This window comes from Schistocerca gregaria, chromosome 8 (assembly GCF_023897955.1).
Source record: "Schistocerca gregaria isolate iqSchGreg1 chromosome 8, iqSchGreg1.2, whole genome shotgun sequence".
In the NCBI taxonomy this organism is placed as follows: Eukaryota; Metazoa; Arthropoda; class Insecta; order Orthoptera; family Acrididae; genus Schistocerca; species Schistocerca gregaria.
The window spans coordinates 508172459-508185825 of record NC_064927.1 but is presented as its reverse complement, the minus strand read 5'-3'; the positions used below and the strand labels follow the sequence as shown (position 1 = coordinate 508185825).

The 13367-nt window shown below is 46.7% G+C and overlaps 1 protein-coding gene across 2 annotated transcripts in view; it reads left to right on the top strand.

Annotated features, from left to right (window-relative positions):
- LOC126283975 (glucose dehydrogenase [FAD, quinone]) overlaps nt 1-13367 on the top strand; it is a 96362-nt gene that overhangs the window by 54039 nt on the left and 28956 nt on the right. For both annotated transcript variants that reach the window (XM_049982435.1, XM_049982436.1), the window contains exon 2: nt 11816-12052. In XM_049982435.1, coding sequence (XP_049838392.1) covers nt 11816-12052 — 237 coding nt within the window. The remainder of the gene's footprint in view (nt 1-11815; nt 12053-13367) is intronic.

The window sequence follows — 13367 nt, the reverse complement described above, 5'->3', positions numbered from 1 at the left end:
AAAGAACTGAACGTGGATACTAAGGACACCACAAAAATATTATTCTATCTATGACAATTAGGTGCGAGAATAACCGTGGCGTTATATGTAGGTTTAAAAAAGGCACATCGAACTCAAGTTTTACGAAATCATAAAGCATCAACATTAAAGGAGACACTGTGAATATAGGTAGATAATCTAAACACGCTGTAATGGCATTAAAAATCAGCCAAAAGGCAACTGCTATGTAACAAGTCGATTTGCTGCTCATATACCTCCATTGCAAAAACTTAACAGGTGTTAGCTTTTTGAATGACAAACGTAAAAATATGCCAGGATAACTACGCAATCAATAGACGTCGCAATACCTCTTAATAAAAGAACTGCAATGTAGAACAGATCAAAATGAAAGGTTGCGGATTAAAATTCGAACCGTTTAATTGACAACTAACACGATTACCTTCCCATGAAAAGAAATAATTACAAGATTAACAGCGTATTTTCACAGAACAACAATAATATAGCATAGATGGTCAATTTGTTGCAAACGAGTAAAATATATTACATATACTGCCACATGTACCGAGCTTCCGACGGATATGTAGCTTAGTCAGAAGAATCGTGACACGTTGCCTTGCTAACCCCCCCCCCCCACCTCTTCTCTCTCTCTCTCTCTCTCTCTCTCTCTCTCTCTCTCTCCGCAGAAGCCATGTCAGGTCATACTTAGTGGAACCTATTTGTAAAAAATAAATAAATAAATAAAATGTTTCGGTAATGCGTGATGGGTGTATAATAATCTATCGCGTGGAGATCGCTTGGTTCGCATCACCAGTTTCGGTAAATCATTGCTACCATCAGATGTGATACATAACCCACATTCAGTTTCGTCATGAAATGCAGACGCAAGTTATATGTATTCTGAATACCATGAAATGTTATAAAGTATGTCAATAAAAAGAAATTCTGTACCTATTTTCTCAATGACCCAAGTGTTTCAACAAGTATTTGACTGTGGTTCGTTTAACCGTTTATAATGTATGTAAGTATAAGCGTTTTTAATACGGTCGCTTATGTTTTGGTGGACTTAGCATACTAACTGTTTAAAGAATTTATATTTTAGTATTAGCTTGGACCTAAAAGGAAGGATCTTGGGATATGACGGCCTCTGCAGTTTGCATTGACAGGACGTGTAGATGATTTCATGGGTATTTCTCTGGTATTTGGAAGAACGCGTAACCATCTTTGTATGCGCGCAGCGCCATCAGAGACGCTGTGTCGCCTGGGCGACTGCTCGGGCCATCCCTGCCAGATGCGCGGGCCACGACGCTTACTGTGAACCGTGAGAGGAGGCGGCTCGGCAGCCGGAAGTGCTGACGCGGCCACAGGCCGAGTGGTACGGTTGCAGCGTGCTGACTCACCGATTAATTATTTGAGATGAGGAAAGAGACTGAGGCGTTTTGAGATGAATATTTTATTATGATTATTTAAATAACTAGTAGAAGAGGATTTAATGTAACGTATTTTGTACTTTATTGCAGTAGCTTGTAGTTACGCATTCTTGGTTCAGACATGATATGTTCAAATATGTGTGAATTCAGAAAATGGCTCTGAGAACTATGGGACTTAAGATTTGAGGTCATCAGTCCCCTAGAACTTAGAACTACTTAAACCTAACTAACCTAAGGACATCACACACATTCATGCCCGAGGAAGGATTCGAACCTGCGACCGTAGCTGTCGCACGATGTGTGGATTCCTAAGGGAGCAAACTGCTGAGGTCATCGGTCCCTTGACTTACACACTACTTAAACTAACTAATACTAACTTATGCTAAGACATCACACACATCGATGACCGAGGGAGGACTCGAACTTCCTGCGGCAGAGGCAGCGCAATCCGTGACATGGCGTCTCAAAACGCGAGTCCACTCCGTGCGGCTGTTCAGGCATCCAAAGACCTGCGTCTACGGGAAGATAAACAGCCATGCGTAATTTTCAACTTGGATTAGGGACTAGAAACAACTGTTGAATTTTTAATGTCATTCTTTTTGTTGAGAAGATCTCGTTTGGTGTTAAACATTACTTACCTTTGTCCACTCGAAATCTGTGTTTCTTTTTGTCCACTCGAAAACTGTATTTTTTGTGTATTAATGTTTGTGAAGCAAAGAAAGAGATAATTTTTCCATGCAGAACTTTTCTAATCAGAAAACTGATTACATTTGACGTTATAACTTACCCCAGGTCATTGTCCTCATCCCGAGTCCATGCCAAAATATCAATTATCAATTTTTTTTTTGAACTTTGTTATGAACCAAGTATACTTCGCCGCCTTTCTTCTTTTTTTTTTTAAAAAAAAAGAGAGAGAGAGAGTGCATTTCACCAGGCGCGTCTCAGTAGTTTGCTGTAGCTCAGCAAACGCGACGCGCTTTTCAAGACAAGAGCAGTATCGTGGTGTTTCCATTCTGCAAGAGGTAAGCCAATAATAATAATAATAATAATAACAATAATAAAACGGAAACATTGAGTTTTTTCAGAGCCAGTTTAAAAGTTTAACGATTCACAGTATTAAATTCAGACATTATTCTTGCCATTACGAATGTTTTAATAGACAGGGAACCAGATAAACACTTTCAATTACTTTCTCGAATTCAGATTTTACAGCACTTTCTCGCAGTCGAATTCTTACGTTAAAAGTCTACGAATTCCTACGTTTAAAATCAACGTAAGCTTTTATTTATTGTACTCTTGCTTGTGCTTATAAGAAACTACCTTTAAAAATCGCATACTGCAAACGTAAGTGCGTACAGAGTGCCTCGTATTCACCTTGTTTCGCCTATGGCCTGAGACGTAGCAGTGGTATGCCATCTCACTGCGCACGCGGTGCATGATTACAAGATTAAGACGAGCATTCAGGAAGAAAATTACGTAGGGAGATGTGAAATTTTATTTAAAACGAAAACTGCATGGGATGACGAGATATATGAATTCTGACTGAGCGTAATAATCAGAATTGGCGTTAACCGGCAATGGCCGTGAGAAGCTGCTGTCTTGCAGGAGGGAGAAGGCGCACAAAAAGCGTGCGCCATCTTGTGGTGAGAGCTGAGTGTGGCGTCGGGACGCGTCTGGAAGCTGGCCGACAAAAATAAAGACAGGGCGTAGTTAGCAGTGGGCGAGCACCCCCTCACCAGCGGCTAGCTGGAACAGTCCAAGGCGGTGCAGAACGAAAATGAAAATCAGTCCATCACAAAACTAGGTCTTATCCAAACTAGGAAGAGGGGAAAATTATTTCATGCATCATTCTGAGTCTCTCTTCAGTGGATTTAAGGCGTTATAATATCAGAAGTATTAATTTTCCTAATGTGGATAGTCTGACGTCGCGGCAGCAGTGCGGTGACGACCCAGTGTTCTTGGAGGATATGCTGGTTGTAGGAAGAGGTCGGACAGGGGGAGAACGGCAGCTGCGCTTCTGCGGCGTAATAAGCTTTGTTTTTGTTCATGACGAGCTGGCGACGTCTAGTCACATAAACATCAGTACTCACTGAATTTCATTGGTGTCGGTAAAGTATATTTTGACTGTCACGGTGAGCACATTCTGCGTAGCTGTTTACTGCCTCTGACCGCGTCACTGCCGACGGCCTCTTGCTCGCGACGTCATTTTGTCTCTTTGAGAATATCGTGTTACCATGGGGTACCAAAAAACACCGGAAGTATTTTTAAAAACTATAATTTTTCAAGTTGTTTGTAAAACCATTCAATATAATTTCCATTACAACTAATACATTTATCCCACCAGTTCTTCCACTATTCGATACATTTTCGGTAGTCGTCTTTAAAAGTGCCTGACAGCTCCTCCCTCGTTTTTTTTTTTTCCCTTCACTTCTTCAATGTTGTTGAATCGGTGTCCTTTCATGCCCCTGTTTCATGCATGGAAATGAGAAACAGACGCACGAAGCCAGGTTATGCGAGTAACGTGCGTGGGGTAGCGGAACCGTGCCATTTTTAGCCAAAAACTGTCTAAAAGAGATGGTTGTGTGTGCATGTGCGTTGTCGTGTTAGAAAAACCATTCTCCTGTCTGTCATTAATCGAGTCTTTTTTTGAAAACTTCTTAAAACGGTCTGTGAGGACAAGCTCTCGAATTTTTTTAAACATTTTCGTCGGTTCAGGCAGTTAATGGACGTCCAGAACGACGTTCGCCATCGAACGACATGCCGCTATCTGTAAGTCGAGCAAACCATTCGTACACTTGAGTTTTTCCCATAGTATCGTCTTGGTAAGCTGTTTTCAGCATTAAAACAGTATCAGCAGAATTTTTACGGAGTAGAAAGTAAAATTTCACAGCTGCGCGTTTTGACTTAAACTTGCCACCACGAAAAATACGAAACAAGAACAAAAGAGTGCTAGCAAAAACAATCACTGCAGATGAGCAGAACAAACAGGCGGGAGTGAACTGGCAATGAGCTGCACTACACACGCCTATCGCCAGACGGCAATGTTATTATGGCTTCTTTTTTTTCTTATTTTATTTTTGTACTTATTGCGACTTAAGCCCCGTGTTGTACAGAGCATAAATCATATGCAGCACATCATAGCACTATTGTGGCAGCGTAGGGTTGTTTGTAGGGTTGTATGTTCATACTCGAGTAACCGTTTTGTTCGTGGCGCAGTGTCGTGCTGGTTAGAAGTAGCTGCGGTCAGCGGAGCTCCCTCCGTGAATCCTGATAAACACACTTGTAATTCCTATAACGAATGTACATTTACAAAACTGGAGAACTCTGGACCACGACGGTGCATTAAGATTTTACCAGGTTTGTTTGCTGGTGCACTAATCTCTCCCGGAGCGTTGTTCTGCTGTTCGTCATCAGAGTTTATTTGTCGTAGCGCAGCGTACAAAAAACTGCACTATGGGTAACGTCAAGTAAGGTTAACAGATCGAGGATGTGGGAACGGATTTCTCGAGAACGCACTACCAACAGATAGGTCTGCATTGCGTCTGAGTCACCTACGGCTGTGTGGCTTATGCCTTCCGGTAGAGGCAGCTTTTCCATAATAAGTGGTTGGTCAGGGTTTGGCAGCTACATAAATCGATATACGAGGGTCAGTCAAAAAGTAATGCCTCCTATTTTTTTTTCTACGTTTGATTGTCAGGAAATTTAAATGCAATTACATAGGTTGAAAACCACAACATTGAGGATCATTTTGTCATTTTTCAATGTAATCTCCGCCCATCTCTACAGTTTTGGTCCATCTTTGAACAAGGGCATGTATCCCAGCACGGTAAAAATCACAGCTCTGCTTCCTAAGCCATTGACGCACGGATGTTTTGACGGTCTCCTCATGTTCAAAATGAATCCCACGATGAGCTTCTTTTAGTGGCCCGAACAGATGGAAGTCTGATGGTGCCAGGTCAGGGCTGTATGGGGGATGAGGCAAAACTTCCCACCCAATTTTGACAATCTCGTCAGAGGTGTGACGACTGGTGTGTGCCATAACTTTCCCTGCCGATCGCACAGTTTTGAATTTTTTCTTCCTCGGCGAGCTTGTGTGACGCCACTCCATTGACTGCCTATTTGATTCGGGTTCAAAAAAATGCACCCATGTTTCGTCCCCGGTCACAATTTTTTTCAGAAACTCATCTCCCTCCAAACGGAAGCGCTGCAAGTGTTGGGAGGCTATTGTTTTCCTTGCCTCTTTATTCTGATCGGTTAACATTCTTGGAACCCACCGTGCACAAACTTTTGAGTACCCCAATTGTTTAATAATCGTGATCACACTGCCTTTACTAAGAGAAATAATGCGACACACTTCATCTGCAGTCACCCGACGGTCACCACGAATGATGTCATCAACTTGCTGAATGTTGTGTGGAGTCACTGCACTCACCGGCCTGCCGCTCTGCTTTTCGTCAGTCAACGGTGTTTGCCCTTCAGCTTCCTTACAACGACGAACCCATCGTCTAACAGTGCTGACATCCACTGTCACAACACCATACACCTTCTTCAGTCTTTCATGAATGCGTATGGGCGTTTCAACTTCTGCATTCAAGAATTCAATCACACAACGCTGTCTCAAACGAACATCGATGTCGGCCATCTTACAAACTTCTGCTGTGCTGCCACCTGTTGACACAGAAAGTTACTACTGCAGTGGATTGCAGAAGAAGGTTTGAGGAATGGCGCCAAATTCAAATTTTTCACTTAACTTAATTTTTTTAAGTAGAAAAAAATGGGAGGCATTACTTTTTGACCGACCCTCGTATTTTGTTACGATTAGCTCAGAAAGGGCTAAATCAAATCGATTTCTAACACAATAGGATTTAAAAAAGTTATACGCCTTAGTTCGCTTTCGCCCCCCCCCCCCTCTTCCATTTGCCTTATACGCCGAAGAGCCAAAGGAGCTGGCACAGCTGCCTAATATCACGTAGGTGCCCCACGAGCGCGGCGTGGACTCCGCTAATGTCTGAAGCAATGCCGGAGGGAACTGACACCGTGAATCCTGCAGGGCTGCCCGTTAAGTCCGCGAGAGTAAGCGGGGGTGGAGATCTCTTCAGAACTGCACGTTGCAAGACGTCTCAAATTTGTCCAATAATGTTCATGTCTGGGAAGTTTGGAGGCCAGCGGAAGTGTTTAAACTCAGAGGAGTGTTCCTGGAGCCACTCTGTGTGGCAATTCTGAACTTGCAGGGTGCCGCATTGCCCTGCTGGAATTGCTGAAAGCCGTTGGAATGCACAATGGACATGACTGGACGCAAGTGATCAGACAGGATGCTCACATAGTGTCACATGTCAGACTCGTATCTATACGCATCAGGGATTCCGTATCACTCCAACTGCACACGCCCCCACACCACTACGGAGCCTCCAGCAGCTCGGACAGTCCCCTGTTGACATGCAGGCTACATGGATTCATGAGGTTGTCTCCTTACCTGTTCATGTCCATCCGCTCGATACAATTTGAAACTAGATTCGTCAGACCAGGCAACATGTTTTTGTGATCAACAGTGCAATGTCGGTGTTGACGGACACAGGCGACGCGTAAGGCTTTGTGTCGTGCAGTCGTCAGGGGTACAGGGGTGCGCCTTCGGCTCCGAAAGCCCATATTGATGGTGTTTCTATTGAATGGTTTGGATGCTGACACTTGCTGATGGCCCAGCATTGAAATCTGCAGCAGTTTGAGAAAGGGTGCACTTCTGTCAAGTTGAACGAATCTCTTGCAGAATGTTTTCTGGCCGCAGAGACGTCGGAGATTAGATATTTACCGTATTCCCGAAATTCACGGTACACTCGTGAAATGGTCGTACGGGAAATTCCCCACTTCATTGCCACCTCGAGCGATGCTGTGCCCCATCGCTTGAGCGCCGACTACAACACCACGTTCAAACTCACGTCACTGCCCACCGCAGCGCCGTATTCTGCCTTTTTACGTATCTCTGTATTTGAATAGGCATGTCTGTACCAGTTTCTTTGGCGCTTCAGTGTATAAAGAGCACACAGCTATATTTTACAATGTGACGACATGATGGATATTTCATTGACTCGTTTTCTACAATTTCTTTTATATTCACTCAAAGATAAAAAGAATAAAAAAATCGAAGCACTACGCAGAAATTACTCGAGTGGGACGGAAATCGGTAGATTTGATGTACTCGTACAGACAATCAAGTGATGCCAATTGCAGAAAAATTGGATGGTTTATTCAAGATTTTAAGAAGATTCAAAAAACGGGCAGTGAAACGCGTTGGCTCACCCCTGGTCCTTGTGCAAGCAATAATTCGGCTTGGCATTGATTGACAGAGTTGTTGGATGTCCTCTTGTAGGATATTGAGCCAAATTCTGTCCAAGTGGCGCATTAGATCGCTATAATCCTGAGAAGGTTAGAGAGCTATGCCATAACGCTCCAATCGTTCTCAGTTGTTGAGAGAACTGGCGACTTTGCTGGGCAAGGTAGGGTTTGGAAAAGACGAAAACAAGCATAAGAAGCTCTTCGGTGTGTGGGGGTGGTCATTATTTGGCTCAAATGTAAGTCCCAGATGGCTTTGCATGAAGAGCAACAGAGCAGGGCGCAGAATACCGTCGACGTACCGCGGTGGCGATAAGAATGCCGCAGATGACCACCACAGTGGTCTTGTTATGAAACGAAATGGAGCCCCACACCGTAGTTGGGCCATATGGCGGGCGACAATCAGGTTATTATTGTAGCCCTGGGCGGCGTGTCTCCAGACACGTCTTTACTGGTCACCGGAGCCTAATTCGAAGGGGGCTTGTTGGTGCACAGTGGTCAACAGTAGTCGGCGAAAGCCTCCTTTACGTGAGCCTTCTATTTATGGTCCTTGCTGTCAGTGAAGCACGAACTGCATGTCGGAACGATCATAATGATGAATCCACCGCTTTGAGTGGCTCTCTGGCGACTGCTCGGTGCTCACGTTCTGTCATCTCTCTGGGTCGACCGGCCGTTTTCTTCTTGTTCTCTGTTCGGTCACGGTTCATCAATTTCTTCAAATATCGTCGAATAGTGGCGTCCCTCCTATTGAAATGTCGAGCGATTCGCAGACCACTCCAACCGGCTTCTTTGAACCAAACTACACGTCCTCTCTCAAATGCTATCATTTGCGTATATCGTACACGCACTTGTTTGTGAGGAACAGCTACTGTCCAACTGAGTACACCAAGTGAAATTGGAAATGATTTTATGTCCTGATATCGACAAATCACCTAATTACTATGCTTGCCAACTACGCTCGAAACTGCGCTGAAGTGCGTCGGCCGCCAAAGTTTACGATTTCGTATTTTCCATCTATACATGTAGGAATATCAGCTTGTGACCAATTTGCAGAACTCCTTCGTGGTGAGTGTTTATTTCTTAGAGTGTCTGTGGAGTAATTACAACATTTGCAAATGTAATAAAAAGCCGAAACTACACTCCTGGAAATGGAAAAAAGAACACATTGACACCGGTGTGTCATACCCACCATACTTGCTTCGGACACTGCGAGAGGGCTGTACAAGCAATGATCACACGCACGGCACAGCGAACACACCAGGAACCGCGGTGTTGGCCGTCGAATGGCGCTAGCTGCGCAGCTTTTGTGCACCACTGCCGTCAGTGTCAGCCAGTTTGCCGTGGCATACGGAGCTCCATCGCAGTCTTTAACACTGGTAGCATGCCGCGACATGTGCAGTTGACGGACTTTGAGCGAGGGCGTATAGTGGGCATGCGGGAGGCCGGGTGGACGTACCGCCGAATTGCTCAACACGTGGGGCGTGAGGTCTCCACAGTACATCGATGTTGTCGCCAGTGGTCGGCGGAAGGTGCACGTGCCCGTCGACCTGGGACCGGACCGCAGCGACGCACGGATGCACGCCAAGACCGTAGGATCCTACGCAGTGCCGTAGGGGACAGCACCGCCACTTCCCAGCAAATTAGGGACACTGTTGCTCCTGGGGTATCGGCGAGGACCATTCGCAACCGTCTCCATGAAGCTGGGCTACGGTCCCGCGCACCGTTAGGCCGTCTTCCGCTCACGCCCCGACATCGTGCAGCCCGCCTCCAGTGGTGTCGCGACAGGCGTGAATGGAGGGACGAATGGACACGTGTCTTCTTCAGCGATGAGAGTCGCTTCTGCCTTGGTGCCAATGATGGTCGTATGCGTGTTTGACGCCGTGCAGGTGAGCGCCACAATCTGGACTGCATACGACCGAGGCACACAGGGCCAACACCCGGCATCATGGTGTGGGGAGCGATCTCCTACACTGGCCGTACACCTCTGGTGATCGTCGAGGGGACACTGAATAGTGCACGCTACGTCCAAACCGTCATTGAACCCATCGTTCCACCATTCCTAGACCGGTAAGGGAACTTGCTGTTCCAACAGGACAATGCACGTCCGCATGTATCCCGTGCCACCCAACGTGCTCTACAAGGTGTAAGTCAACTACCCTGGCCAGCAAGATCTCCGGATCTGTCCCCCATTGAGCATGTTTGGGACTGGATGAAGCGTCGTCTCACGCGGTCTGCACCTCCAGCACGAACGCTGGTCCAACTGAGGCTCCTGGTGGAAATGGCATGGCAAGCCGTTCCACAGGACTACATCCAGCATCTCTACGATCGTCTCCATGGGAGAATAGCAGCCTGCATTGCTGCGAAAGGTGGATATACACTGTACTAGTGCCGACATTGTGCATGCTCTGTTGCCTGTGTCTATGTGCCTGTGGTTCTGTCAGTGTGATCATGTGATGTATCTGACCCCAGGAATGTGTCAATAAAGTTTTCTCGTCCTGGGACAATGAATTCACGGTGTTCTTATTTCAATTTCCAGGAGTGTAGTAATGTGAATTAGGCGATTTTAACATAACGATTATACACTAGTGGCCATTAAAATTTGATACATCATGAAGATGACGTGCTACAGACTCGAAATTTAAACGACAAGAAGAAGATGCTGTGACATGCAAATGATTAGCTTTTAAGAGCATTCACACTAGGTTGGCACCAGAGACGACACCTACAACAAGCTGACATGAGGAAAGTTTCCAACCGATTTCTCATACACATACAGCAGTTGACCGGCGTTGCCTAGTGAAACGTTGTTGTGATGCCTCGTGTAAGGTGGAGAAATACGTACCATCACGATTCCGACTTTGATAAAGGTCGGATTGTAGCCTATCGCGATTGCGGTTTATCATTTCGCGACATTGCTGCTCACGTTGGTCGAGAACCAATGACTCTTAGCAGAATATGGAATCAGTGCGTTCAGGAGGGTAATATGGAACGCCGTAGTGGATCCCAAAGGCCTCGTATCATTGGCAGTCGAGATGACAGGCATCTTATCCGCATTGCTGTAACGGATCGTGCAGCCACGTCTCCATCCCTGTGTCAACAGATGGGGGCGTTTGCAAGACAACATCCATCTGCACGAACAGTTCGACGACGTTTGCAGCAGCACGGACTGTCAGCTCGGAGACCGGGCTGCGGTTACCCTTGAGGCTGCATCACAGACAGGAGAGCCTGCGAAGGTGTACTCAACGACGAACCTGGGTGCAAGAATGGCAAAATGTCATTTTTTCGGATGAATCCAGATTCTGTTTAGAACGTCATGTGTGTTTGGCGACATCGCGGTGAACGCACACTGGAAGCGTGTATTCGTCATGGCCATACTTGAGTATCAGCCGGTGTGATGGTATGGGGTGCATTGGTTGCACCTGTTGTTCGCATTGACGGCACTTGGAACAGTGGACGTTACATATCAGATGTGTTACGACCCGTGGCTCTACCCTTCATTTGATCCCTGCGAAACCCTACATTTCAGCAGGATAATGCACGACCGCATGCTGCAGGTCCTGTACGGGCCTTTCTGGATACAGAAAATGTACGACTGCTGCCCTGGCCAGCACATTCTCCACATCTCTCACCAATTGAAAACGTCTGGTCAATTTTGGCCGAGAAGCTGGCTCGTCACGATACGCCAGTCTATACTCTTGATGATCTGTGGTATCGTGTTGAAGCTGCATGGACCATTGTACCTCTACACGTCATCGAAGCTCTGTTTGACTCAATGCCCAGACGTATCAAGGCCGTTATTACGGCCAGAGGTGGTTGTCCTGGGTACTGATTTCTCAGGATCTATGCACCCAAATTGCGTGAAAATGTAATCACATGTCAGTTCTAGTATAATACATTTGTCCAATGGATACCCGTTTATCATCTGCATTTCTTCTTGGTGTAGCAGTTTTGATGGCCAGTAGTGTATTAAGATGTATAAGGTCGCCACCTTGGACGGTGTTGGAGAGCTGCAGACCGCGTGACGCGCTACGCTCAGGGACCGTGACGGCCACCTGTTGCAGATGCCGCCGACGCTGCTGTCGATGGTGGGCGGGGCGGGCGCCGGCGTGGGCGCGGTCAGCCCGGCCACGTGGCTCATGGCGCCGCTGCTCGCCATGGGCCTCACCGCCTACTACCGGTACGCCTCCGTCGACCCGGAGACTCACCCCATCAACGCGCGCACTCTGCTGCCGGAGTACGACTTCGTCGTCGTGGGCGGCGGCTCCGCGGGGGCCGTAGTCGCCAGCAGGCTCTCCGAGGTGCGTACACACAGCTGCAACTGCTGCAACTGCTGCCTGCTCCACGCTTATTGCTGGTATTGTGGGCTGAGGTGACAGACGTCGTTGGATACCTCCTAACATCCTGTCGGACCTGCTTTTGCCAGCCGAAGCGCAGCTTCTAAACTAGGCTTGACACTCAATATATCTTCGGAAGCACCCTGCAGAAATATTGAGCCACGTTGCCTCTACAGCCGTCCACAATTGCGAAAGTGTTGGCGGAGCAAGATTTTGTGCACGAAATTACCTCTCGGTTACGTCCCATAAATGTTCGATGGGATCCAGGTCGGGCGATCGGGGCGGCCACATCTCTCATTCGAATTGTCCAGAATTTTCTCCAAACCAATCACAAACAGCTGTGGCCCAGTGACATGGCGCTTTGTCAGCCACAAAAATTCCATCTTTCTTTGGCAACTTGACGTCTACGAAATGCTGCAAATGATCTCCAAGTCAATGATCGGTTCAGTTGGACCAAAGGAAGTGTCGATTCGAAGTGAACACAGTCCACACAATTATGAAGCCACCACCAGATTGCACAGTGCTTTGTTGACAACTTGAGTCCGTAAGTTCGTCGGGTCCGCGCCACACTCGAACGCTACCATCAGTTGTTTCCAATTGAAACCGGGACTCGTTTGAGCAGGCCACAGTTTCCAGTCATCTAGGGTTCAATAAATACCGTCACGAGGCCAGGAGAGGCGCTGCAGACGGCGTCATGCTGTTAGCAAGGGCAGTCGCGTCGGCCTGCTGCTGGCACGGCCCATCAGCGCCAAATTTCGCCGCACTCTCCTAGCGGATACGTCCGTCCTACGGTTTACATTGATTTCTGCAGTTATTCATTCAGTACTGCTTGTCCGGAACCACTGCGAACTCTACGCAAACGCCGCTGTTCTCTGCCGTTATGTAAGGCCGACGGCCACTGCCTTGTTCGTGGTGGGAGGTAATGCCTGAAATGTGATATTCTCAGCACACTGTTGACACCGTGAGTCAACTGAATTCCCAAACAGTTGCCGAAATGAAATGTCCCGTGCGTGTAGCTCTATCTACAATTCCGCGTTCAAAGTGTGTTAATTTCCGTCGTAAGACTATAAATCACAGGAAACCTTTTCACATGAATCACCTGAGCCCAAATGACAGCTCCGCCAATCCACTGCCGTTTTAAATCTTGTGTACGAGACACTACCGCCGTCTATCACCTGTATATGTGCATGTCGCTATGCCACGACTTAAAGATATGTCACCTCAGTGTATTAGCTATATTTGCTGAGTAACAGTCATACAATATTTTTTAAAGGAACAC